This window comes from Saccostrea echinata, unplaced genomic scaffold (assembly GCF_033153115.1).
Source record: "Saccostrea echinata isolate AGI-Se365-2 ecotype Australia unplaced genomic scaffold, CSIRO_AGI_Sech_v1 ptg000015l, whole genome shotgun sequence".
Taxonomy (NCBI): Eukaryota; Metazoa; Mollusca; class Bivalvia; order Ostreida; family Ostreidae; genus Saccostrea; species Saccostrea echinata.
In genome coordinates, this window is record NW_026889764.1 from 4,205,560 (window position 1) to 4,232,999 (window position 27,440).

The 27,440-nt window shown below is 34.3% G+C and overlaps 1 protein-coding gene across 3 annotated transcripts in view; it reads left to right on the forward strand.

Moving 5' to 3' along the window:
* The window catches only part of LOC133187428 (cytosolic 10-formyltetrahydrofolate dehydrogenase-like), a 393,706-nt gene that overhangs the window by 56,919 nt on the left and 309,347 nt on the right, over positions 1–27,440 (forward strand). For 2 of the 3 annotated variants that reach the window (XM_061322795.1, XM_061322797.1), the window contains 11 exons: positions 309–379; positions 1,015–1,120; positions 1,309–1,396; positions 1,656–1,749; positions 1,954–2,053; positions 2,796–2,894; positions 4,235–4,400; positions 4,844–4,949; positions 5,484–5,683; positions 6,892–6,972; positions 7,603–9,661. In XM_061322795.1, coding sequence (XP_061178779.1) covers positions 309–379; positions 1,015–1,120; positions 1,309–1,396; positions 1,656–1,749; positions 1,954–2,053; positions 2,796–2,894; positions 4,235–4,400; positions 4,844–4,949; positions 5,484–5,683; positions 6,892–6,959 — 1,098 coding nt within the window. In that variant the 3' untranslated portion in view covers positions 6,960–6,972; positions 7,603–9,661. Of the gene's footprint in view, positions 1–308; positions 380–1,014; positions 1,121–1,308; positions 1,397–1,655; positions 1,750–1,953; positions 2,054–2,795; positions 2,895–4,234; positions 4,401–4,843; positions 4,950–5,483; positions 5,684–6,891; positions 6,973–7,602; positions 9,662–27,440 lie in introns of those variants that run through there. The other variant, XM_061322796.1, reaches the window with a different exon arrangement.

Genomic DNA, 27,440 nt, shown 5'->3' on the forward strand with positions numbered 1-27,440 from the left:
TCAACCCCCATTAGGGAATGAATCCAAGACACCCCTCTACTTTTTTATGGCCCCTGCTATTTCAATTCTAAGGGACAACCCTTATAGTATTGTATTGTATCAAAGTGGAAATCTGTAGACTGGAACATTTTGTAACCAGATTTGCAAATTTTAAAATTAAGATTATCCATGAACCTTCATTGATTTGATATTGTAAATAATTTTCAGGTATACACATAAAATAAGCTTTAAGTTTTATCTTAATACTGCTATATATGTAAAGATACATGTATGACATGCTGTCCCATAAGTATTCCTTTTATTTACAGGGTTTGACCATTCCAATTAACCATGCCCGTCCAAACAAGAATCTTACCTACACTAAGAGAGAGCCTATCGGGTAAGTAATGTTAATCATTTCTTTTTGATGATGTGTAAAATAATGTATGAAATGAAACATGATGAATGGGAATTGGTGAACATGCATTTTATTAATTTATGAGCTACATGTATGTATATTGAACAAATTGCACGCACAGAAATGGTCAGTTTTTCCCATTCTCCACATATACATGTATGTACAGTACATGCACACAAACGGGAAATAATTCTGTAGATTTCTTATTTTATGCTAGTACTTAATTTCAAAAAAAAATGTCTCGTTGAAGTCAACTTGCAAGAGTTGACTGCTGATCAAGGGTTTTAACATGCATTTCATCAATAAAATAAAAGTGAGTAATTTTACTTCACAAACAGTGCTTCTTGTGAAATTGCACGATAATAAACTTGTGTATATTTAGGAATCTATAGTAGATGTCATCTCCTCTCCCCAGGAACCATGTACATGTAGCAAAGATGGTTTACTTTTGATTGATTTTGAAGCTTTGATACCATTGGTTCAGAGATCTTAATTCCATGGAAACCACATCTAGATGTTTATTTAAATGAAAGTGGAAGCTTCGGGTTAAATTAAAGTTTAAAATCAATATGAAAAAAGATATTGAAAAGACTATATATATATTGATTGATTTACAGAGTGTGTGCTATTGTGGTGCCATGGAACTACCCTCTGATGATGTTAGCATGGAAAATGGCGGCTTGTTTGGCAGCTGGCAACACTGTGGTCCTAAAACCAGCACAGGTATGAACCAAGCTGGCACAAAATAATAACCATGGAAAGGGCAAAATTCATGATGAAACGATTTCTGCTATATATATATATATTTAATTATGTTGTGTCATTAGTAAACTATATAATTATGTAAAGGGCATGAACAACTTGTATTTTCAATTGTAAACTTAAGAAAATCTTTCCTTTCTTCTAACTAGGTCACACCTCTGACAGCCCTCAAATTTGCAGAACTTGTCGTCAAGGCTGGATTTCCACCAGGAGTGATCAACATCTTACCTGGTCCAGGTGAAAATCAGAAATGAGAGAGAGAGAGCATGAGAGAGAGAGAGAGATCCTCCATGAAGGACAGTCCAGATGAGTTATATCTGTGACTGCTTGGGTAGGGAGGTAGAAAAAATCAAAACAGATTTCTATCTATCATTTGGTGATTAAAGAAAAAAACACCAAGGGAGACAGCTCTGACAAGAAATCTAAACTGATGAGGCAAACAGAGGTTTGAATACGATATGTACTTCATGTTATATTTTTGAATTCATATTTTTAGGTTCCTCAATTGGACAAGCCATGTCCGAACATCCAGAGATCAGAAAGCTTGGATTCACAGGGTCCACTCCTATTGGAAAAACCATCATGGAAAGGTACACAGATTAAAGTCATTCTAAAAGAGATTTTTTCACAGGTCTTTTGCAGCAGCATGGCATTACATTTCCTGAAATAAGTTTAATTTCAAATTAATCTGTTAATTTTCATATGATTTACAAAATTTTAATGCAATTGTTCAGTTTTTCTTGTTCCTTTTATCTTGATCAAGGAAATGATAAATTTCTAAATAATTATTTCAGTTGTGCCAAAGCCAACCTGAAGAAGGTTTCTCTGGAACTGGGAGGGAAATCCCCTCTGATTATTTTTAGTGACTGTGATATGGACAAGGCTGTTAGAATGGTAAGAATGTCAAATTCATAACTTCAAAATGAAACAGTTTAAAGATGCACTGCACTTATAGTTATACACTGTATTTTGATAAGGGAAAATGTAGGCTGAGCAGTGTATTTAGTTATATATTATTTGTACAAGCTTATATATACATTCTTTATTAAATTGTGAAATATGTAAATTATTAATATATTTGAATTCAAATTCACTACCAGTTTCATGGTGTTGTAAATAATATAATTTACTGAATAATCGGAACATAATTTTGTTAAAAGCACAATTGAAATTACCAGGCCATCATTCAAAAAATTTTTGTTTGATGTATTCTGACCTAAATTTTCAAGATGGATAGGTAAGTTGGTGTTTTCTTTCTTTGAAATTATCCCACAAATTGACAATGATAATAAAATCATTTATTTATGTTTTCATCATACACAGGACAGCTAGACAGATTTAATATTTATTGCTATAAAAAGGTTCAATTTAAATGTGTCTTCCTTCACTTTAAAAATGTTATTGACATTCTGTGTTTTCTAGCAAACAAAAACAAAACAAAAAAATGAAACCAAAAAAAAAAAAAAAATTCAAGTACTGAAAAAATGATCAGAAAGTAACAATTTCGATGGGTCACTCGAAGTACATCAATCAAATCATTTGTTATTGTTGGCCCCAGATCAATCCAGTATGTTTTTAATGCAATACATGTATATCTGTTCTACTTTACAAGGGTAAGTTTTATTTTTATCTTCAGGGAATGAGTTCTGTGTTTTTCAACAAGGGAGAGAACTGTATAGCTGCAGGACGGCTCTTTGTTGAGGAATCTATCCACGATGAATACGTAGAACGCATTGTAAGCATATGTAATCTCAATCCTCTGTGCTACAGGGAGAGATTGTATTGAAAAGGGACTGTTATAAGAATTTGAAACGAGACAGGTTTTTAAGAGAGAAAAAACAGAAAATACAAGATGTGTTTGTGAAACACTGATGCCCCCGTATGGCAGCTTATGGCAAAGGTTAAAGTTCCTCAAATGCAAGTCAAAATCCAGGCTAAAAGATAAAAATGTTGTCTCGAGGAATATACCTGTGAAATTTGAAAGCCCTACCTGCAACTGTTCAAAAGTTATGGCGAAGGTTAAAGTTTTTTAAAAGTAAGTAAAATGTCAAGGTCAAGGTCAAAGTAGTTGGTATTCAAAGGAATGTTTTGTCACAAGGATTACATATGTGAAGTATGAAAGCTCTAGCACCGACCATTCAAAAGTTATGGCCAAGGTTAAAGTTTTTCAAAAGTAGGTCAAACTCCTATGTCAAGGTCAAAGGGTCAAAGTGGTTGGTATCCAAAGGAAGATCTTGTCACAAGGATTACATATGTGAAGTATGAAAACCCTAGCATCAACCATTCAAAAGTTATGTATAAGGTTAAAATTTTTCAAAAGTAGGTCAAACTCCTATGTCAAGGTCAAAAGGTCAAAGTTGTTGGTATGCAAAGGAAGGTGATGTCACAAGGAATACACATGTGAAGTTTCAAACCCCAAGCACCAACTGTTCAAATGTTATGGCCAAGGTTAAAGTTTTTCAAAATTAGGTCAAACTCCAAGGTCAAGGTCAAAAGGTCAAAGTTGTTGGTATCCAAAGGAAGGCCTTGTCTCAAAGAATACACATGTGAAGTTTGAAACCCCCAGCACCAACTGTTCAGAAGTTATGGGCAAGGTTAAAGTCTCGTGAAATTTTGCAAAAGTGGGTCAAACTCCAAGGTCAAGGTCAAAAGCTCAAATATGATTGTACCCAAAGAAAGGTCTTGTCACAAGGAATTCACTTGTGAAATATGAAACTCATAACTCCAACCAATCAAAAGTTATGGGCAAGGTTAAAGTTGACAACAGACAGACAAACAGATAAACAGACAAACAGATAAACTGACAAACAGATAAACAGACAAACAGACAGACAGGACAAAAACAATATACCCCCGGGATCTTTCGATCCGGGGGCATAAAAATTTAAACACTTGTCAGGGATATACATGTATATGATAGATTGATGTTTATAACAAACTGATTTTGATGTCTCTAAACTTCAATTATGATATTTATATAATCACTATAAATATTAATATGATACATGTATGCACAGTATATAAGGTAATGGAAATGAGGATGACCTGCCAGTTAATTACTTTGTAACACTGTAGATTGGGGAAATCAAGAAGATGAAGATCGGGGACCCCCTGGACCGCTCCACTGACCACGGCCCACAAAACCACAGAGCTCACCTGGAGAAATTACTGGAGTACTGTGAAGTGGGGGTCAAAGAGGGGGCCAAGCTGGTGTATGGGGGCAAGCAGGTAGACAGGAAAGGTAGGTGTCTTTAAGAGAGGGACAGGTTAAGGAATACTGAAGAGGTTATGTGAGGTTATTAGAGGTTACATGAGTGTTTGATAGTAATGACCATAGAATTTGGATCAAAGGATGAATTCATCTCTGCCTTTCTTTACATATACAGTAAAAGCTCATTATTTCAAATTGGATGGGGCCAAAAAAAAGATATCTGAGTTAAAATACATTAAAGAAATCTTACTTATGAATTCGAACAGACTTAGAGATATCCATTGTATTAGAGATATCAGTATCTGAGATATCGAATTTTAACTATAAACAAATTGATGTTTTTTTTTTTAAACCAAACAAATTATATAAAATGAAGGTTAGATTTACATTTATATAATTTATCAGTGAGCTATCAATCTAATTATCAGCCTGTTTGTTGAGATGGTGTACTTATGTACATATATTCCTCACAGGACTATTCATGGAGCCCACTGTATTTACTGGTGTGGAGGATCACATGTTTATTGCTCAGGAGGAGTCCTTTGGTCCGGTCATGATCATCTCGAAGTTCCAAGATGGGTAAGGGCATTGATAAAAGCAGATATTGGCTTCAAAAAAAAGGATAATTAATGTACATTTACATACATGTGTATTTGTTCAAGGAAACAACAAGCAGAAAGATTGCATAAAGCATAAATTTTACTGGTATTCACAGATGCTTTGCTATGTTAAATTGTTAACACATAAAGATATATCCTGAATCAACAATAATTCTTAAAGAGAAGAAAGGATGGTTGTAACAGAACTTTATAGAGATTTACATTGGAGATATTATTGACTATTCATAAACATATTTCATTTATTTTGGTTTTCCAGCAAAATAAGTACTGTAAACCAACTATTATTTGCGTCATCTTTTATTCGCGATTCATCAGTTTGAAATCAATCCGCGACGATTAATTTTTGCGACTGTGGAAATATTCTCTATGAAAACAAAGCTAAATAAATGGTTCGCAGTGATTAATATTAGCGAGTTAAAGTAGGTCGAGAACAGAAAATTTTAATTTTAAACTCCCTATACCTAAATGTGCATGTTTTAAAACTCCATGACAGGGACATAGATGGTGTGTTGAAGAGTGCAAATGGAACAGAGTATGGTTTGGCCTCTGGTGTGTTTACCAATGATATCAACAAAGCTATGTATGTGGCTGATCATCTAGATGCTGGAACTGTGTTTGTCAACACATACAACAAAACAGATGTAGCATCTCCCTTTGGAGGTTTCAAACAGTCTGGGTTTGGAAAGGATCTCGGTAAGTGGATGTAAAATACAGATAAAAATAAAAGTTGATCAAATACAGAAAGTATAGAGCTTGGATAAATGAAGATCAGTATCCCAACTAAATACCTCCAGTATGGTTATGAATTTTCTATCTAGATGTAAGGATATACTGTAAACGTAAAATTTCCCAAGGAGTCATAATTCTGCAGACTCACAATTTTTGTTCAAACCTAATTCAAACCTGAAAAAACATTAAAGTCCTTTCTCTTCTGGTGCAAAAGTTATGGCCAAAGTTTAATTTTAGAAAAGTAGGTCAAACTTCTAGGTCAAAGTTATGAGGTAAAATATTATAAATACACTGTAGTTTAGAAGTGTTGTCACAGGTAGTGTACATGTGAAATATGAAAGTCTATCTCCTCTCATTCAAAATTTGTTACCAGAGTTAAAATTTTTGAAAAGTAGGGTAAACTTCAAGGTCATGACATAAGGTCAAAAATCAGTACATTCAGAAAGACCTGGTCACAGGTAATGCACATGTGACATATAAATTTCTAATCTTTTCCCATTCAAAAGACCAATATGAAACAGTGTTCAAATTTTTCAAAAGCAGGTCAAACTTCAAGGTCAAGGTAACAGAGTCAAAAATCATAGTAGGTAATCCATGTATGAAATATGAAAGCCCCATCTTTTCTCATTTGAAAGTTATAACCAAGGGTAAAGTTTTGTGACAGACTAACTGAAGAACAGATGGACAGCTACACACACAGATGGACAGACAGATGAATGAGATTTAATGTCCCCTCACTTTCCTTAAAGGTGGGGGGCAAAAAAAATGCATGAGCAGTGTAAAGAAAGTTTGTTCTGCTTTTGGCAGATGATCTAAACCTTCAGACCAGTTGACAAAACAATTTTGTTGTATTTGTTACCTAGGCAATCAAACAATCCACCCTGTTTACTTAGTTTTTATCTGGGATCTCGCTTACATGTATATCAACTTTGTTATTGGACATCTGAAGCCTCTATTTACAAATACACAATAAAGCTCAATGCACAAAAATTGTTATTAAGAAAATAATAATTAATTCAACATTTAATAGTCTCTATGAATTCATCTGAAAGCAGTTTAATGTGGATTGAACTTTTTTACCTCTCCTTATGAATTTTCAGATTGAGTGTGTGAACATATTCTCAGTTCACCTAAATGTTGTATGACTGACCAAAATGTTTTGTTTTCTGTAGGTATGGAGGCACTGACAGAGTATCTCAAAACAAAAGCCGTTACTGTGGAGTATGGACAGAGCAGCTGAGAGACTCGTACAGGTAAGTTCTTATCATAAACTAAGGAAGGTACTGAGAGACTTGTACAGGTAAGTTCTTATCTTAAACTTTCGAAGGTACTGAGAGACTCGTACAGGTAAGTTCTTATCATAAATTAACGAAGGTACTGAGAGACTCGTACAGGTAAGCTCTTATCAGAAATTTACAACAATAGAGACACATACAGGTAAGTTCTTATCATAAACTCATAAAGGTCCTGAGAGACTCGTACAGGGAAGTTTTTATCATAAACTAATAAAGGTCCTGAGAGACTCGTACAGGTAAGTTCTTATCAGAAATTTACAATAGAGACTCGTACAGGTAAGTTCTTATCATAAACTAATAAAGGTACTGAGAGACTCGTACAGGTAAGTTCTTATAAACTAATAAAGGTACTGAGAGACTCGTACAGGTAAGTTCTTATCATAAACTTATAAAGGTACTGAGAGACTCCTACAGGTAAGTTCTTATCATAAACTAATAAAGGTACTGAGAAACTCGTACAGGTAAGCTCTTATCATAAACTAATAAAGGTACTGAGAGACTCATACAAGTAAGTTCTTGAAAACAAGTATTAAATGACTTATGTGCAGTATACTGTATTTTAAAATTGAATTCTTTTTTTTTTTTCAGCCAAGAGAGAAGATAACCATGCAAGTTTAAATTCTTAGGCTGTGAGTTTTATACATCCATTCTGTTAAAAGAAAACTAATTATGATGCATAAAGAAACTTTTTTAAAAAACATTTTTACAATCTGTGCCAAGAAAGAAATTTTTTCACAACCTCATAAGAATGTTCACATCCTAGTTTTAGAATTGATTTTTACTCAGTTTTTTTTTTTTTAAGATAATATTTTTTAATAATTGTGTGTTGTTATGTAATACTGAACAACTTTTAACAATGAATTGTATTAATGGCATAGTTAATTATTTTTTTGAATTGTTTTATTCATGTGTTTTTAGTATTAGATTTTATTTTCCTGGCTTTAGATGTATTTGCCACTTTTTTGATGCCATTATTGCAATGCATCAAATCATTGTTCATCTTTTTTTCTGATAATTTTTAAATTTAGTTGAAAAGAACCAAAGAAATTAATAATTTTAAAAAACAAATTCCATCTTTGATGTTTTTCATTTCTAGTCAGCTGTGGTTGTTTGGGATTGTCCATGATTTTTGTTTCTGTTGAAAGGTACATGTACTAACTGTGACATGTCTAGGGAGAACTACACATCCAATCATTTCCTCCTAAGCTGTAATCAATTTCACCACACTGCACACTTAAGTAGTAGATGTAACATACACCTTTAGCACATTTAGTTTCTAAGCATATCAGTAATTATGTTTTGGGGAAAATACTCTTTAAAAAGAGTAGATATTTTTATTTTAACCATTTCAAAAAAAAAAAAAAAAAAAAAAGAAAAAAAAAAAAAGAAACTTAAAAAAAAAAACCACAATAAAAGTAGATTGTTGGAAATGGAATTTATTGTTACATTGTAGCTTTTAGAGGTGGTCAGTTTTGATCAGATGAATAAAAAAAAATAGCCAATATACACCCCAAAAGGTTAATTTTAGAGCTTACCAAGCATTTAGTTTGAATTGTTTTAAGAATTTGTTTTAGTGTTGTTTGATATGGCACATACTTATTTTGTTTGTTTTTTTTCCTTTTGGTTACTAGCATTTTTAAGGCATACTGTAGAAGTGTAGAAATCATGTTTTAAGCTTGAGGTAAAATGTTGATCTTGTCTGACAGTGATTTTTGTACATTTGCTTCCTTTATTTAAAGGGATAACACTTGCATTTGGTCAATTATTATTTTTACAAGTATATGAAGATTTGTTGGTGATTTTAAATACTAGACTTTCCTTTCATCATGTTGGTTGTGCTTCAAGCTTTCACGCCCAGTGTGATAATATATTCAGACTATTGTATATCATTAACCTCTGGAAGTGAAATAGCCACAACATACCCTGTTATTATCGCATATCTGATGAATAAAATTCTTAATATATAATGATAGATAGAGTGAGGAAAAAAATCATTCCTTCTATTCATTGATTCTCTAACGTGCCATAATCTAACAATTTTTAATTATTGAATTCTTTATTACAAATCTGATTAAACAGAGTATGTTATATGTGTACATATGATTACAATAGACATATTTCCATTGGAATTCTTTGTACTTCTTTGTCCTACAAATGTTCTCTTCATCACGAAACTTTCTTTTTTATTTGCCCCTCCATTATGATTTAAACAAGTATCATGAATAGAGAGAGAGTGTGTTTTTTAGAATGCAAGAAAGTTGATTAACAAGTGATTTTTTTTTCATTTAGATGCTGAATTATTTGTTATATTTTAAGCATTGTCAACTGTTTGAAATGATTCAGTATTATATTTGAAGGGTGGTCAGTTTTGAATGTTTGAAGTTAAGTGGGAATTAAAGGTTTATGTGTCAAAATATTTCATTTAAAGAAAATATGCTGAATGCAATGTGTACAGTCATTTATTGTGAAATTTGAAGCTTTTGCAGTGAAATTTGAGAGTTATCACACAAATTTTTTGTCTTATATTATCATTTGCCAATGCAACAGGAAATACCTAGTATATTTGTGTTATGTCTAAAAGGGTAATGGATGTTTCAAAGGTATGAAAAATAATTAGGTATTGGAGAAACTAAATAAAAAAGAAAAATTGCTGAAATTCATAGTAATAGTGTATGGTATAATAGTAACAATAATATAGGTTTTTTTTTCTTTGTTTTTTTTTTGAAAGTACATGCATTTGATTGTTTAAGTACATATCCACTAGCTGTTTTCTTCACACTTAGCCTAAGTGGCAAACTGGCCAGTTTACGAAGTGGAGGGACCAACTCCCCAAAAAATTCTGACAAGCAAAAAAGAAGAGGCCCATGGGCCACATGGCTCACCTGAGCACAATGGCTAGGAAAAAGCACAAATCAATTCAGTATTGAAAAGTTAACAGGGGGGGGGGGGGGCTTTAATTTTAAAGGTGCTTAGACACAGATTTTAAGTTAATACTTACTCAAATTAAGGTCTTCCGCTCCAGGCGGAAGACCTTCTACTGATTCTGATGGTTAAGATTATTCTTATTATTCTTTTTTTTTTTTTCCTAGACGCCAACTTTGAGACCTCATATCTTGCTCATTTCTCAAGGGATTTTGCTCAAATTTGCAGGGTTTAAAGACGTTACAAAATTCTATCAGAATGCTGTCAAACATTTCAAAAACCCACTTCCGCTTTTGGGTTATCTCCCTTTAAATGAAAATTTAGGAGGCTTCATTTCCAGACAAAGGGTCAGAGACTACTGAAGCTGGAGTAGAAATTCTACCGAATTTAAATAATAGAAGCACTGAAGTTGTGCACATTGGTTTTTGTTTTTCAATTTCTGTATTCAAAATGGCGCTAGAGAGGGGTCAAAAATTAGAACGCCAAAATCTTCTAAACTAAAAATATTTTGATAAAACATGTAGAATAAAAGTTGTGCACAATTTTAAGGCCTTTCATTTGAGACCACTAAAAAGGGTCTGGCCCCTAAAATTAGGGATCTGGGGCCCTTTAAAGTTTTTGCTTTATAACTCAAAAACGGTAAATATTTCGAAATAGCTGCCGTAATTAAAGTTGTTATTTAACATCTTATTGATCTCAAGAAAATGTTATTTTGTTTGAGTCTTTTGTTCTAAATGAGCTAGAAGCATAACACATATACAGGTAAGTGTTTTCATTCAGCAAGTAAACAAGAGCTCTTCATGCGTGTAATTAAAATAAACTTACTATAAATAATAAACCTTGCTATATTAGATGCTAATATTCTTTAGAATCAGGTTTTTGAAGTATTTTGTGCTTTTTTTCCAAATTATTTACTGACAACTTTCCCTTTTATTTCGTTTGTTTTCAAATTTGGATAAACCAGTCTACTAAACAGGGAAAAAAAGATAACCTTTTCTTCTTATCATATAAAAACATACAATAAAGTTAGAAAATAAAACAACACTTTAAACATAGACTATTCACAGCCATTAAGTACACGCCTTTTACATTCACCTCGTGTGTTTACAATTATGTAACCCCTCCCTCGATAGCGCGTGGCAAAGGAGGTCACCGAGGATCAATCGGCGTGTGAACCAGCGACCTAAAGTCATACACAAAACAATCATAGAATGGCCATTCCAAATACATTTTTAACTAAGTGATGAGTGGATAAATATGTTGAATCTTTCAGATTATTTCATATCTTTGATTAGGTCGCTAGTACATTTCGATTTATATTTTATTCGCTCAATTACAAGAAAGTTGCATATTTATTCTTATAAACATTGCATTGTTGAGATAATTGCGCTTTGTGGAAAATTACTTTAAAATCATTTCGAATCTTTCATATGATTCCGTCTTACTGTTTAATTATCACTCGCTCGTTTTAATCAGCTAGTCTTAAGTGCCTTTCACTTATTCACTTCAAATTCAATGCATTTTGAATGCCGAAAAGACCACTTTCTTTGCGTATTAAAGAAACAGTTTATTGATCTCTCTTATGTTATTATTTAACGAGTTGTTATTTCTTTCATGAACATTAAACAGGATGTATATAATTAAAAACGATAATTGTATGTAGAGGTCACATTTTTAATTGTCAGGAAAATCGAAAATAAAATTAAGTACTTTTGAGTTTTTATTATTTTCTTCCTAACTTACAATATTATTGCATACAAAATACTAGGTCGGACGCATGTAACTTAACCATGTTAACCGCCTCAATATTTCACTTGTATTTGAAAATTCTATCGAGCGTCGAATGAATTTTACTCGTTAAAAAGCGTACCAAAAAAGAACCCTTCCTATGCAGTTTTCTTTGGGAATCAATTGGCTAAGATAGTCTACTCCGACATGTGTTGACAAAACTCACGCAATGAGAAGCCATACATTTCAATCTTGTGACCTCTTGGTCAGTGCATGTGAAGATTACGCATGGCAATTAGTGTCTGGAAAACGAAGTATGTTTTATAAGTTATTTGACAGGTTAAGATTTGTTCTCATTCCATCTCATTAATCTTATGCATTTGTTTTATTTCATCTAATAAATTGAATTTACCCATGACACAAATTATTGGTACATGCATATAAGTACGCGTAAATGCGATTTAATTTGTTTATGCGGAAGAGCGGCCAAAATAAATACACTTCGAACTCTGGAATTTCCCTATTTTACTGTTTAAATCATAGGTCCACTCAGCTGACGAGTTGTTTTAATAGCGGTAATAAATTATATCCAAGTCCTGGCCAGCGATCGTTACGGTTGGTGACATTGCAATTAAACTGGTTGTTACTAAGATACTAATGGGTGTATATATTTTCACCTAATATGTTTTCATTGAGTGTTTTCATAAGAAGTAAATTGCTGGAGGATATCATGTTCTCCCTGATCACATCGATAGCGTGTAGAAACAGCGGTATATGAACACACGCTTTTGTATACAAAGCAAACGTGTAAACCAAAAGGATGGGAAAAAAACGACGAAATAAAAACATTTCTCTATTAACTGAAATTATTGTCTTTAGACAGATAAAAATAAATGATTATCCGCCTGAGAACATGTGAAAATTATACCCAAATACAATGTAACGAAGGATTTTGGGTTTAATCCCGAGTACACAATTATAGCAATGATGTGTACATGTACATGCAGAATACCTCTTTTTTTATCCTTCGTCCATGTGTTCCTCCTTAACGGAAAAAATATACCGAACGAGGTTGAAAAATGCCGAACTTTATTTCTTAAAATTAACAGCAATTATCCGACTTTTCTCATATCACTGTAAAAATGCCGTAAAAACTAAAACCGTCTGGTTTGACTTTGTCAACGCGTTTTAGATCGGGTTTGAGATTTTTATTAAATGTCTGGAGTATTTCGCTTATTCTGCAAGTCCGTATAATGAAAGAAAACACTGACAGATTTAGAGGAGGTTCAGGGGGTCTGCCCCCACTGGCGGATTTAAGTGGGGCTTGGGGGCGCACGCCCCCCCCCCCCCAAATTTTCAAAATATGACAAGACTAATATTAATAATGCCATACTTTGGTTTTATAATTAATGGTCAATTAAAAAATGGTAATTTTATTTCATGACCAAGTATCAGTTTTCTTAAAAATCAAGTCTGAAAACCTTGCATTCCCTAGGCTACGATTATTCAAAGCGGAAAACGTCTCCCGATTTCGTTTGAAGGGTAGACAGCACTTGTCAATTTCCTATGATGATGCAAAGATTTAAAGGCTGGTCGAAGGTAAATAACATTCGGCAAACCTCGGCTGATTCCGTCACCTTCATCCAGATGAGGTACGAATCGGCCGAGGTGTGCCGAGTGAGGTAAATAAATGAATTTAAAACAAGTTTGGCTTTCCAGAAAGCCATAAATGTCATCTCTTTGGCTTCATGAATGTCACAGAATAAACAGTGGAATGTTACATTATTTTTTCAGCTATTACATGCAGTAGTATCGCTTTTGAAAAAAAGGGGGGGGGGAATCGACGACTTATCTGAACAATCTTTGACAAGGGGAAAAAGGGGCTGTCCAAACTCCACATTTTCATTTCTTGAAAGGGAGGATTAAAACTTTTCCAACAAACATATTTTATATTATAGTACATTCCCATGGGATGATTTGACGTACCATACTGCAACAAAAGATGGAAGATGGGGCAAGGACGCGCCTTTGAATGAATATTTTTAATGTTTGGGAAAAACATGGAAGGGGGACGACACTCCTGTTGCTACATGCCTATATTATTTTACTTGTTGTAAATATGCTTTATTCATTTTGAATATTTTTTGTACAATGTCTGTAAAAAAAAATCTAACCACTGAGAAATATTCGTAAAAATTAGATATAAAACAATTGTTCCGTATGAAGATGGATAAAACCTTAGCGTTTCTTTTGACTTTAGTTTGTAGTCGCCTACTACAACAGCAAAGCAGTTTTAAAGCGCTAACTTAAATTAATCCGAACCTCAATTATAATTTCCAAAGATTTTCCTTATTTTAAACGTATCCTCCGAAGTGACTTGGCTATCGAGCCACTGGGAATATCAAGGAAAACATTGAGACACTCCTGCATCATATCCTTCTGCTGCCAATATGCAGATTCATGTGTTAACGCTATATTATGTTTATATAATATAAGTACATGTACATGTATACGCTTGTGAGAAAGTAGCATGCATAGAAAGGTTATAAAATTGAAAAGTTACCATTTAAAATTAAGTATTGGCACACTGAAAAGAACCTCAATCTACCAACATCGATTTTATACGCTGTTTCACGAGACACACATTTTATAATTTTGGCTTTATTTCAAGAATACGAGGAGTGATTTTTTTTTTTTTACTTTTTTCCATTAACAAAAAAATGCAAATTAGAATTGCATAAAGAATTAAATTGATAAGTTGCTTTATTTATTAATCCTTAAAAAACCTGAGCCAGGTCAAGACAATTGTGTTTTTCCTAAAACTTTTCCGCAGGAGTAATTTTAAAGAAAAAAAAAGAATAGTGAAGACATCCGAGAAAATACTCATAATGATTCTTTACTATTTTTATTCCAATGCTTGCAGCACTGAGCTACTTAAATCAGAGACATTAATTTATGTTTCTGCTTAAATTGTGCTTTTAGGTAATATTTCTTTTCTTCGAAATTTATTTTTTTGAATAAGTTCTGTTTTATTTTTCATATACGACAGTAAGTACATATAAAAGTTAAGTTTTTGCCATTATATATATGCATTTAACGTGAATGTTTTCACTGTTTTCTTTCGTCAGTAAATCTTGGATCCACGCCTTGGCTGATACATTCAATATGCCATGTTTTGTGTATTTTGATCCCCGCGCGCTGACCATCGTTTCTGCTTCTGCCAAGTATTGTCCACAATCAACAAGCTGATTATTATGGCAAATTTGGTGCGCATGATATGACCAAAAATTAAAACTTTAAAAGGTTAATATTAATAATATTTCTTACTTATGGTTAGAAGATGATCACCTGAGACCTAAAGGTGTCAGGTGTATTCGCCGAGACTATCATTCCACTCTTTGATGGTCCAAGGGAAATAGGAAAACTTTTTACGCAATAACCTAGATACAATGTTTATGTGTATTTTGAAGACCACCACCCCAGCAATCCAACCTCTATTATCCTAATGAACCCTGTGTAGTTTTACTTTAAGATGGACCATTTTGTAATAATAAGGCAGAACGCTGAATTTTGTTTACATCTCTATATTTAGAAATCGTGTCATCGTCAGGTCATTTGCCAGACCACCAGCTTATCGATGGCAGCTTACACTAGGACTTCACTTCCGGAAAACGAACTTAATGTGTCATCTCCCGAGGGAGATGACAATCAGAAGGTCTACGTTACAAACCTATCCACTGATTGATGTATTTATTTATCAAATGGTGTAACTATGCAGTAATTTACTTACATAGATACAAGACTTTTTTTTAACGTCAGGATATAGGTTAGGATGGTCACAGACGAGTGTAACTTCGACCACCTGGTTAATTTCGACTGTTCATAAATACCTTAAAATAATTTGTTTATAACCCATTATAGTGTACACACATCTATTTTATGCAGAAAGAAAATGCATTTTTCATATACAAATCAATGTTGATAATAATAGGCGAAATTTATTTCTTTATTGGAAAATTACATCCAAGAAGAAACTTTATCGCCCGAAAAATTACGGACGAGTATTTTTAAACCATTGCGGGGAATTATCAGTTTATCACCTCTAAAAATATCTTGTATATACAGAAAGACACGGTGGATATTCCTGGCGTGAAATTTATCAACTATGTTTAAATTTGCAACTTAAATTCATACCTTTTAAATTTATAGTATTTAGTTTTTACAAATAAAATGCAAATCAGCTGAACAGAAATCGGCCGAAGTTACCCTTTGCATGAATACGGCGTCAGCAGGTAACTCGTTTCGACCAATGAAAATGACACAATGCTATTTGTTACCAGAAAAAAATCATGACCACCATCCGTATAAAAAAAGTATTAGGATAATATTATGTATTATTATGCTTCCTGTCAGTTTGTCTCTATATAATCAATACCCAACTATTTTCGCATAGTGTTCTAAGGATTTATATAGCGTAAGCATACTATGCCGAAATAGTGCACGGCTGTCTTTTCTAGAGAAAATGTAATAAGCACCCACGCTGGGGATCGAACTCACGATCTGGAGAACGTCAGTCCAACGCGTTACCGATTACGCCACAAACACCGCTACTTTACGGGTTGTATTTTCAAGTATATAAACGTAGTTTTTATACATTTGTCACAAAACAAGAAATAAATGAATATAATTTCTAAAAGACTAATATTATTGATAAGGATCTTAAAGAAAAATTCTCTAACAAATAATGGAATTTATCAGTAACCAAAATTGCAACGTAACATGAACTGGTTCTTCGGAGTCAATAAAACGCTTTTTGATATAACGCTTGATTAAAGAATGTTCAAGAAAATTTTCATTTAGATTTAACGTCTGCAAACAGGTTTGGGATTGAGAATTTAATTAAATTGTCGTATACAAACAACAGTCAGCATAATAATTATAATAGTGTTATTATTTGGATGTACTATGCCGAAATAGTAGTCAGGGTTTGACACATAGTGCACTCGCCTCCGGCTCGTGCACCATGTGTCAAACCCTGACTACTATTTCGGCATAGTACATCCAAATAATAACACTATTATATAACAAGAATACTCCGTAGAAACTAGTTCTATAACCGTGAAAAAATCATCTGTTTTGTTTACATGCGGTTTAGATGCCTGCGCATATATATATTTGTAGCATGCCTTGATAAATCGGTAAATTAGTCTCTAGGCACCTGGTGCACTAAATGTCTTCAAATTAGGTACATTTTGAAAATTGTTTTTTTTCTTTTTGTCAGCATTTTTTCACAATCTTTTATGTTTTACAACAAAATAATTTAAATTAATATATATGTATTTTTTTTTAAATTAGAGATGACGCGAATATTTTCATTTATATTTGCACATCGATCGAAAATACCCCGTGTGCAGTTGAAGTTACCCAACACACATATCTTGTAAATCGAACACATTTATTTTATATCATGACGAATAATACATATAACACAATGTAATCTGAACAATAAAAGGTATTCCGAAGGAAAAATAATCCAGTAAATGTTGAGCGTAATACATGTAATAGGCAGTGACATACTTGAACAAATCTAAATATAAAAAAATAATCGGTCGAAATTACACCACCCTACCCTACAGTGTATCTGTCATATATGTATAATACTTATAAAAACAAACGTTGCAATATTTAATTTTTCAATATTCAGATATTCTTTGTGTATCATTGTGCTTCGTTTATTTCATACTGCTATAAAGGGAACTGCACGTTACAGCGTGTTTGTTTATATTGTTTCGTTGGCTGCGGTGGAGATACATGTGTAGGTCAGTGAATGGAATTTTAAAAAAAACAACACCAATTTTTGGAATAACATTAGAGTTACATACAGATATCAGGTTGACTAGCATCCTTGCTGAAATAATAATGATTCAGAACGACTTCTGACATACACGAAGTTCGGAGATTCACGAAGTTCGGAGATACACAAAGTTTCTGCTTTCTCAAGAGTAAATTTGAAATAAAAATTATCAAATGATTAATAAATTTGTACATTATTCTTAAGCAGACGTGAAATTCCTACAAAGACTTTAGAGTATTGTAAGTTACAAACTTAATTCATATCTTATAGGCTTTTGTGTAAAGGAAGTAATCAATACAACTATTTTTGTGTCTGGTTTTACTGACTCTTAAATTCACGAAAACCCAGGAGCTTCCGGGGGCTTTGCGCCCTGGGCCACCACCAGGGCTTCGCCCTGGACCCACTGGGGGCCTTAAGGCGGCCCCAGACCCCCTGCCTGAACGAAGTTATCCACGCCCCCCCCCCCCCATCACAAATCCTTTATCCGCCCATGGCCCCCTTTTGTATCCAAAATATACACAAGACTTAATAAATCAATTTATAATGTGGCTTTGGGCCCATACCCCGACACAAAACTGGTCGGGCCCCCTTTTCAAGATTCCTGTTTCCGCCACTGAAAAAGAAAGTGTTGTTCTCTTGGATGTCGATATCTGAATTATGTTTTATTTAAACACATAGTCTAATATATCATGGGCGCCAATAATAGGACGATTATTTGTTTTTTAAAATAAAGTGGTTCTTACAGATGTTAAAAAAACCTTATAAACGGCTAAATAATTATTTAATTCATCTACAACAAATGTTAGTTTAGTTCTTTGCTTTCATAATCTAACTTTTTATAAATTAACACGAAAGTCGTGCGATCGTATACAAATACTCAGAAGCAATCTTTCATATTTAATGAACGTATAGGTGAATAAATTTCCTCTCATCACTATACGTAAACTCCCATCCTCGAAATAAATAGAATGTTTTCCTTCGCAGTCGGTTGGTTTTACCAGGTACATGTCAGTACAAGTGAGGATGGAGCTTTATAGAAGCAGGTGATGAATTCCGAGAGAAAGGCACTGCCTATTTTATATACATGTACATTCTTAGGGACCTGGTTTTCTGAACCGATCTCACTGTTATTCAAAGACCTAGCTAGAAATTCTCTCTCTCTCTCTCTCTTTGAAATGCAGGCCCGTCGATTGTAAAAAAAAAAAGACAAAATAATTTCAATTGTTAATAAGTATCTCATCTCCCAAGCCAAAGACCCAAGTAAGCTTTTCCTGTTCATAATTCTTCATCTTTGTTTGCTATATTGGTGTATATAAGTATTATCGTCGTTGTTGTTCTAAAGCTACTCGTAAATTTTTCTCATTTTTATCTTATCAAGAACCACTGGACCATAACAACGAAAATTAACACAGAATATTTTTGGTAAAGTTTTGTTCAAATGAAGGGTCACATCCTCTTTTAACGGATACATGTAGAAAAAATTAGATGGGGTCCAGGCACAGATCAAGGAATTTTTTTCCACGGAGGGGGGGGGGGAGGGGGGGGAGGGGATCCCAATAAAAAAAAATATTTCAACCCAGAAATTTTTTGACGAGCCAAAAAAAAAGAAACTCTTTTCCCAAACGTGAAAAACCTATTTCGTGTGTGTGTTTGTGTGTGTGTATGGGGGAGGGGGGGGGGGTCGTTGACTTAAAGCTTCATACCTAAGACTAACACAGATCCGCGTTTTCGAGGAAGGGTCCGTGTTTTCTAAGGGGGGGGGGGCATGGTCAGTTTTACTTGTTAGCTCACCTGAGCTGAAAGCTCAAGTGAGCTTTTCTGATCACCCGTTGTCCGTCGTCCGTCCGTCTGTCTGTCCGTCCGTCCGTCCGTCTGTAAACTTTTCACATTTTCAACTTCTTCTCAAGAACCACTGGGCCAATTTTAACCAAACTTGGTACAAAGTCTCCTTGGGGGAAGGGGAGTTTAAATTTTTAAAAATAAAGGACCAAGTCCCCTTACAAGGGGAGATAATCAAGAAAAGACAAAAATAGGGTGGGGTCATTAAAAAATCTTCTTCTCAAGAACCACTGGGCCAGAAAAGCTGAAACTTACGTGGAAGCATCCTGGGGTAGTGTAGATTCTAAATTGTTCAAATCATGACCCCCGGGGGTAGGGCGAGGCCACAATAGGGAATCCAAGTTTTACATTGAAATATATAGGACAAATCTTTAAAAATCTTCTTCTCAAGAACCACTGAGCCAGAAAAGCTGAAACTTACGTGGAAGCATCCTGGGGTAGTGTAGATTCTAAATTGTTCAAATCATGACCCCCGGGGGTAGGGCGAGGCCACAATAGGGAATCCAAGTTTTACATTGAAATATATAGGACAAATCTTTAAAAATCTTCTTCTCAAGAACCACTGGACCAGAAAAGCTGAAACTTATGTGGAAGCATCCTGGGGTAGGGTAGATTCTAAATTGTTCAAATCATGACCCCCGGGGATAGGGCGGGGCCACAATAAGGGGAATCTCAAGTTTTACATTGAAATATATAGGAAAAATCTTTAAAAATCTTCTCAAGAACCACTGGACCAGAAAAACTGAAACTTATGTGGAAGCATCCTGGGGTAGTGTAGATTCTAAATTGTTCAAATCATGGCCCCTGGGGGTAGGGTGGGGCCACAATAGGTATTACAAGGGGGGAGGTCTGGTAATGAACAGCATGGCCAAAGGTACTCAGGTGGGCGATGTGGCCCATGGGCCTCTTGTTTAGTATATACATTTAACTGCCCCCAACCCCCTCTAGATCCGCGCATCGGGTCATTTGAAAATAGTATTCTCAAGAATCCCTGGACTAGAATGAGAAAATTTCCAACATAGCATACATTCATTTTTTTTTTTCAAATATTGATTACAGGGAGAAGGTTTGGGCCGAAAAGAGTGTTCATAATTTAACAAAGGAATTTATATATCCCCCCAAACGAAGTGTGTGGGTTTGGGGTGGGGGTGTTTTGAGTCTTTTGGAATCACACTGTCCGTCTGCCTAGCTGTCCGTCTGTACGTGATAGTTCGCCAAGGATATTATAACTTTGTTATGAAGAAACTGGAAGGTCATACTTGGTACAAAGATTACTAATGATCCGAAGGTGTGTCATGGTTTTGATCCAACATCATTCCAGCAAGTTCAAGGTCATTAGAAAAAAATAGCAAGTATCATACTTGATACAGAAATTGCTTATGACAAAATTATAGGGTTTGACACGACTTTCATCCAAGGTCATTCCTTTAAGTTCAAGGTCACTGACAGAAAACTGTAAGATTACTGTATGTGTTATAACTTTTGAAGCTCATACTTGGAACAAAGATTGCTTATGATCCACCGGTTTGAGATAACATAGTACTAGACTGGCAGAAGAAGTGGCAAAATTCGTGCCTGGATTATAAATTTATAAGGGGTGGGAGGAACACAGGAAACTTTTTCTCAGATTGCTTGAGATGGGTTTTCCTGACCTTGAACAAAGGTTTTTTTGGCAAGTTCAAGGTCACTGGCAGATAAATATTATTTTTTTTCCACATGCTATAACTTTGTTATATAAAATCACTGGAAGCTTTTACTTGATACAGAGATTGCTTATGATCCAAGAATGTGTTTTGACCTTGATCCAAGGTCTTTCTGGCAAGTTCAAGGTCACTGACAGAAAAGTGCAATATTCTTTTTCAGGTATATCTTTGTCATTGGGTATCACTGGAAGCTCATAATTTGTTCAAAGGTTGTTTTTGACCTTAACATAGGTCATTTAGGCAAGTTCAAGGTCACTGATATAATAAGTGTAAAATTCAAAAAGGTCTAGTCGCCCAAGTGGCGCAGTGGTAAGAGTGTCTGCTCTAGAGTCGTGGATTATGGAGTTGATCCTTACGTCGCAGGTTCGAATCCCACTGTGGGACGCAGAGACTGATCCTTCGGATGAGACCGTACAAACTGAGGTCCCGTCTGGCAGTAGGTGCTGGCACGAAAAAGATCCCTCACTGCTAAATGGCCATGTGTGCCGAGTATAGGTCAAAATTTGCAGATCTCCATCGGAAAATGGTGGCGTCTCCATATGATTGAAAAATTCTCGAAAGGGACGTTAAACAACATACAAACAAATAAACAAAAAGGTCTATACTTTTGTAATAGAAAAAATTGCATGCATTTGCATTTCACTGAAAAGATGATAAATATATCATCCAGAGTGTGTAATGGCCTTGACTTAAATTCGAGGTCACTTAGAATATGATGTTTTGGATGAATAGTCTGAAAGAATACGTGACTGTGATTTTTTTTTATGTCGGTGACATAAAGATGGTGTTTGCTCTTAACCAGCTGCAGAATGTGTCATGGCTTGACGCAAAGTTATTTGGACAAGTTCAAGTTCACTGACAGGGGAATTTTACATTCCTTTACTGTCTTTCTACTGTTGAAACATTGAAAGTTGATGCCCCTTACAGGCTTGTTTATAACCTTAAAATGTTGCATGACCTTGACTCAAGGTCGCTCTGTCCTGTCCGGAGCTCCGACGGAAGACCTATTCGTTGCATTGCAACGAGCTCGGCTCTAGTTTTCTGTATAATTTCAAAACTTATATGTTGCTATAGCATTTCATACGAAAATTTGATAAAAATCTTATTTTATCTGGAAGTTATTGAAACTTCGAATTTCTGGATGCGTTTGATAGACACATCCTTGCACTTTCACAAAGTAAACGTTAGCCTTAATACTAAGGAAAGTAGAAATTTTGTTGCGTATTAATGAAAAATATTAAAAATATAATCCAGAAAATTCAGAGTAGAAATGAAGAGAGCAAAATCCTCTCACCAGTATTGTCAGTCTGTGCTCAGTGGTGTGTGCAGAGTTTAACAATTGAACGCACCCAGTGAAACGTAAACATTAACCACAACAGAACTCGTGCCCTGTTTACAAAAACAGTTTACCTTTCACGGGTGTTTTCAATTTGTTAAACTCTGTACACAACTACACAACACTGAGCATGGGCTGACAATACTTAAGCGAGTGGGTTTTGCTTTCGCACATTTTTACTCTGAATTTTTTGGATTATAGATGTAATGTATTATTCATTAATACACAACAAAATTGCTACTTTTCTTAAGTATTGAGGATAAAGTTAAAAATTGTGAAAGTGCAAGGATGTTTTAAGCAAACGCCTCCCGAAATTCGTAGTTCCAATATTATCCAGATTAAATAAGTTTTTAATTTTATTTTCATGTGAAATGCTATAGCAAAATATAAGTTTTGATATTATACAGGAAATTTGAGAAAATATAAACTTCAAATCTGTGTCCATGCACCTTTAAACTACCTGAGGATGCTTCCATATCAATATAAATGGCTTTGCTGTTCTTGAGTAGAAGATATTAAAAGATTTTTTCCTATATTTATATTCCTTTGTAAAAATTTGATACCCCATTGTAGCCCTTTCCTACTCCCAGGGGTAATCATTTGAACAAACTTTGATCTACACTACCTTAGGATGCTTCCATATCAATTTGACTAAACATGGCTTTGCTGTTCTTGAGAGAAAGATTTTTTCCTTTATATTCCTATGTAAAACTTTGATCCCCCATTATGACCCCACCATACCCCAGGGGATCATGATTTGAACAAAGTTGAATCTTTAATACCTGAGGATGCTTACATTTCAATATGACTAAACAAGGCTTTGCTGTTCTTGAGAAGAAGATTTTTAAAGTTTTTTCCTATATATTCCTGTGTAAATCTTTGAACTCCCATTGTGGCCCCACCCTAACCCCAGGGGTCATGATTTGAACAAATTTTAATCTACACTATCTGGGGATGCTTACATACCGATATGACTAAACAATGTTTTGCTGTTCTTGAGAAGAAGATTTTTGAAGTTTTTTCCTATATATTCCTATGTAAAACTTTGAACTCCCATTGTGGCCCTACTCTACCCCTGGGAGGTCATGATTTGAACAAACTTGAATCTACACTACCTGAGGATGCTTCCATATCAATATGACTAAACAAGGCTTTGCTGATCTTGAGAAGAAGATTTTTCCTACATATTCCTATGTAAAACTTTGATCCTCCATTGTGGCCCACCCCAACCCCAGGGGTTATGATTTGAACAAACTTGAATCTACACAACCTGAGGATGCCTCCATATTAATATGACAAATCATGGCTTTGATGTTCTTGAGAAGAAGAGTTTTAAAGATATTTCCCTATATATTTCTATGTAAAACTTTGATCCCGCATTGTTACCCCACCTAACCCCCGGGGGTCATGAATTGCATAAACTTGAATCTACAATATCTGAGGATGATTCCATATCAATATGACAAATCATGGCTTTGCTGTTTTTGAGAAAAAGATTTTTTAAAGTCTTTTCCTATATATTCCTATAGAAAACTTTGATCCCCCATTTTGGCCCCACCCTACCCCAAGGGGTCATGATTTGAACAAACTTGAATTTACACTATATAACAAAGGTTTCCTATAAGTTTCAACTTTTTTGGGCCAGTGGTTCTGGAGAAGAAGATTTTTAAAATATGCCACCAAATTTTCACTATTTTTGAATTATCTTCTCTTGAATGAGGGCGTGGCCCATCATTTGAACAAATTTGAATCCCCTTCACCCAAGGATGCTTTGTGGCAAGTTTGGTTGAAATTGGCCCAGTGGTTCTGGTGAAGAAGTCGAAAATGTGAAAAGTTTACAGACGGACGGACAGACAGACAGCTAGACGGACTACAGGCAAAATGTGATCAGAAAAGGTCACTTGAGCTTTCAGCTCAGGTGAGCTAAAAAAAAAAACAAAAACAAAAAACACCCCTAATTTACTGTCCATGCAAATCTTGGAATTTGCCAGTGCTCAACCTTACAGTGAAAAAAAGTGGGGAGGCCTACCAGCATCTAATTGGGTCCGGAAAACGGACCCTTCCCAATTGAGAATCACAAACTGTACATTGTGTGTATTATAAAGAAATTAAATTGCGTTAGTTTAAAACATAATTGAACTTACTCTGTTGTTTTTATCTTTACCTTAGAACAATCAATTTTGTTTAATAGTTTTTTTTTTTTAAATCATTGTATGAAAGTAAAATTCCCAATTTGACCCAAAACGTCGATGATTTTCCCAATCTAGATTACAGCTCACAGATAATACAGTGCGCAAACAGACTACAGACTTTGGTCAGATAAGTTCGTTGAATTCTGTCAGGAACTAAGACAGCCATGAGCTAGAATTCCACCGTGTATATATATATATATATATATATATATATATATATATATATATATATATATATATATATATATATATATATATATATATATATCTCTGAGTCATTGTAACAATCGATGTCATATCTGAAAGGTCAATGTTTTCGGACTTCATGTCCGGGCAATAGGAACTGGAAGGAACTGAGTTGTTGTTGCTGGTGACATAAATGCCCGTCACTGTCTTGACTCAAGGTTACTGGGCAAGGAGCTGTCGGAAAAAGTAGCGCAATTTGTATAATAATTGGTAAATAGGGAGACATCTGTTTTCGTCAATGAATTAGTACTTCGCCTCGGATGTTTGTGTATAGGAAAAATATGAAAATATCAAAATATTTAGCTGACAAGTGTTAAATAACTTCTTATTGCAATTCTTAAAACTGAAAAATTTAAAGGGAAAAATAAGGTAATGAATATGCAATTTTGTGATCTCGCAGAACAATGGGCGAGCACGAGAACAACACTATTTACAGAGTTTCGTATATATCATGTATCATGATAGGTAGTCTCTGCTGGATATGGAGTTCGGTCCTTGATTTAGATGAGACTGTATAAACCAAGGTTTCACGTGTTCCAGTAGCTCCTGGTTTAAAAAAAGTTCCATCACTGCTCATTGGACATAGTGCCGATTTTAGGTCTAAATTATTTTTAGCCTTCCAGGGGTAATATTCAGTGTCCCAACTTTCAATCCTACTAATGTGTTCGGGGACTTTTATTTTTCGGTGTTCTACAAATTATAATACCCGAGGAGTTCGCAGTAGCTCTGACGAGAATTAGCGAGACTATAGCGAGATAAGGTAATTTATTCACGGAAATCTGGCGAGGAAGTGACTAGCACGTGGAGACATGGTAAACAGAAAAGTTAAATGTTGCGTTTCAGTTTTCACCACTGTGTAATATCAGTAGAAATGTACTCCAGTCTCTCATGAATTCATTCAGACTTCAATAAGTATTCTTTCTGCATTTAGAGGCAAACACCTAATTTAGTGCGGGTATTACTGTGTTATGATAGCATCTAGATTTTAAACGATGTTTTCAGGATCAGTAAGACATGGGTAAGATATACTATAGGTATGGTGGACTATTTCTGTTTGTAGGATCTTTTTATGGTGGACTATTTCTTTTTGTAGGATCTTTTTTTATGAAAGCCTCAGGGCGCTTCATTTAATCAATAAATATCGGTGGAAAATTTAGAAGAAGGTCCTATTACAGGAAATCTTATATTTGGACGAATGATCAACTGTAAACAATATAGTATACGTCTTGTACATTATAAATGTCTTTGATAGCCCTGTAAATAACCGTCAAATATCGATTTTCTTGGATTTCCTTCATAGTTAAGTAATTAGAATCCCTTCCATTAATAATTGTACGGTTAAGGATTACAGCTCCCCTTTAAAATTTCTTAAAAGTACTTGAATCCACCAGGAAATTTCGTTGGAAACGCATGGAATTCTTTTCTTTATTTGCTTTTCTCATTATTTTTTAATATTATGATAAAAAAAAGTTTTGTGTAAAAGTAACAGATTTACAAACATTTTAATTTTCCTTTATACGCCAGGAGCTTTGTTTTTTCTCTAAACATTCAAAATAGGAAGAAGGATGCAATTCATAGACTTAAATCCAAATCACATGTCGTATCAGCCCAGGAGCCCAGAACTGATATAACAGAAGGTATGAATTCTAGAATGCACATATTCTATTCATCGTATTTTAATAAAAAAGTTCAAATATACTGTTTTAGAATTTGAAGTCATTTAAGAATTGTTTTGTGCGTGTTGATATCTTTCTTTTAAATTAAATGGCGACAATTTGAGTCTTTTTAAAACTTTTGAAATCCACAAACTCGGGTACATGATTTCTGTTACATGTATATTTTTTTAAAATTGAGTTATGTTTTAAATTTTGAATTTAGCGGGTGGCAGTAACGAAATACAAAATTTACAACATGACAGCTAGTTGTCAAGTAAATTTTGTATTTACTGCCACGGTAAATTCAAAATAAATAACATGACAGTTAACTTAGGGAAACATGCTGAACAAAAAATTGAAATACCTGGATTGGTATATATTTTGCGACTTACTTGAGTTATAAATTGTACATATATAAGGAATCTCTTAAGTATATTTTTAAAATGTACACTTCCTATCATGTTCAAATTTGTATTTTGCCATCAGCCTTATGATCTAGATCTATACATTTTTTTTTTTTAAAAATCACTTTATAGGACATTGTAAAGAAACTTTGAATGATTCATTTTACTTATATAAGCATGGATTTATAGTTGTTATTTTCATGATTAAAAAGAAACAAAAACAAACTTTGTATCATCTGTCATGTACGTAAATTAATGAAAAAGGTGAAGATAACGAACAATGATCGATTTCAAACATCCGTAGACAATACAAATATATGAACAGGGCATAAAACACGGACCCCTTGAAATTTCAGAGATAGGATCAGGTGCCTAGGAGGAGTAAGCATCCCCTGTTGAACGGTAATACCCGCCTTGAGCCCTATGTACCGATCAGGTAGACAGAACATTCCGTAGTCAAATTCAGTATAAAACAAAGACCTAATATTTGTTTGAAACATGCCAGGCAACATACAACTCATTGACAGGTTATATTTTCTAACAAGGT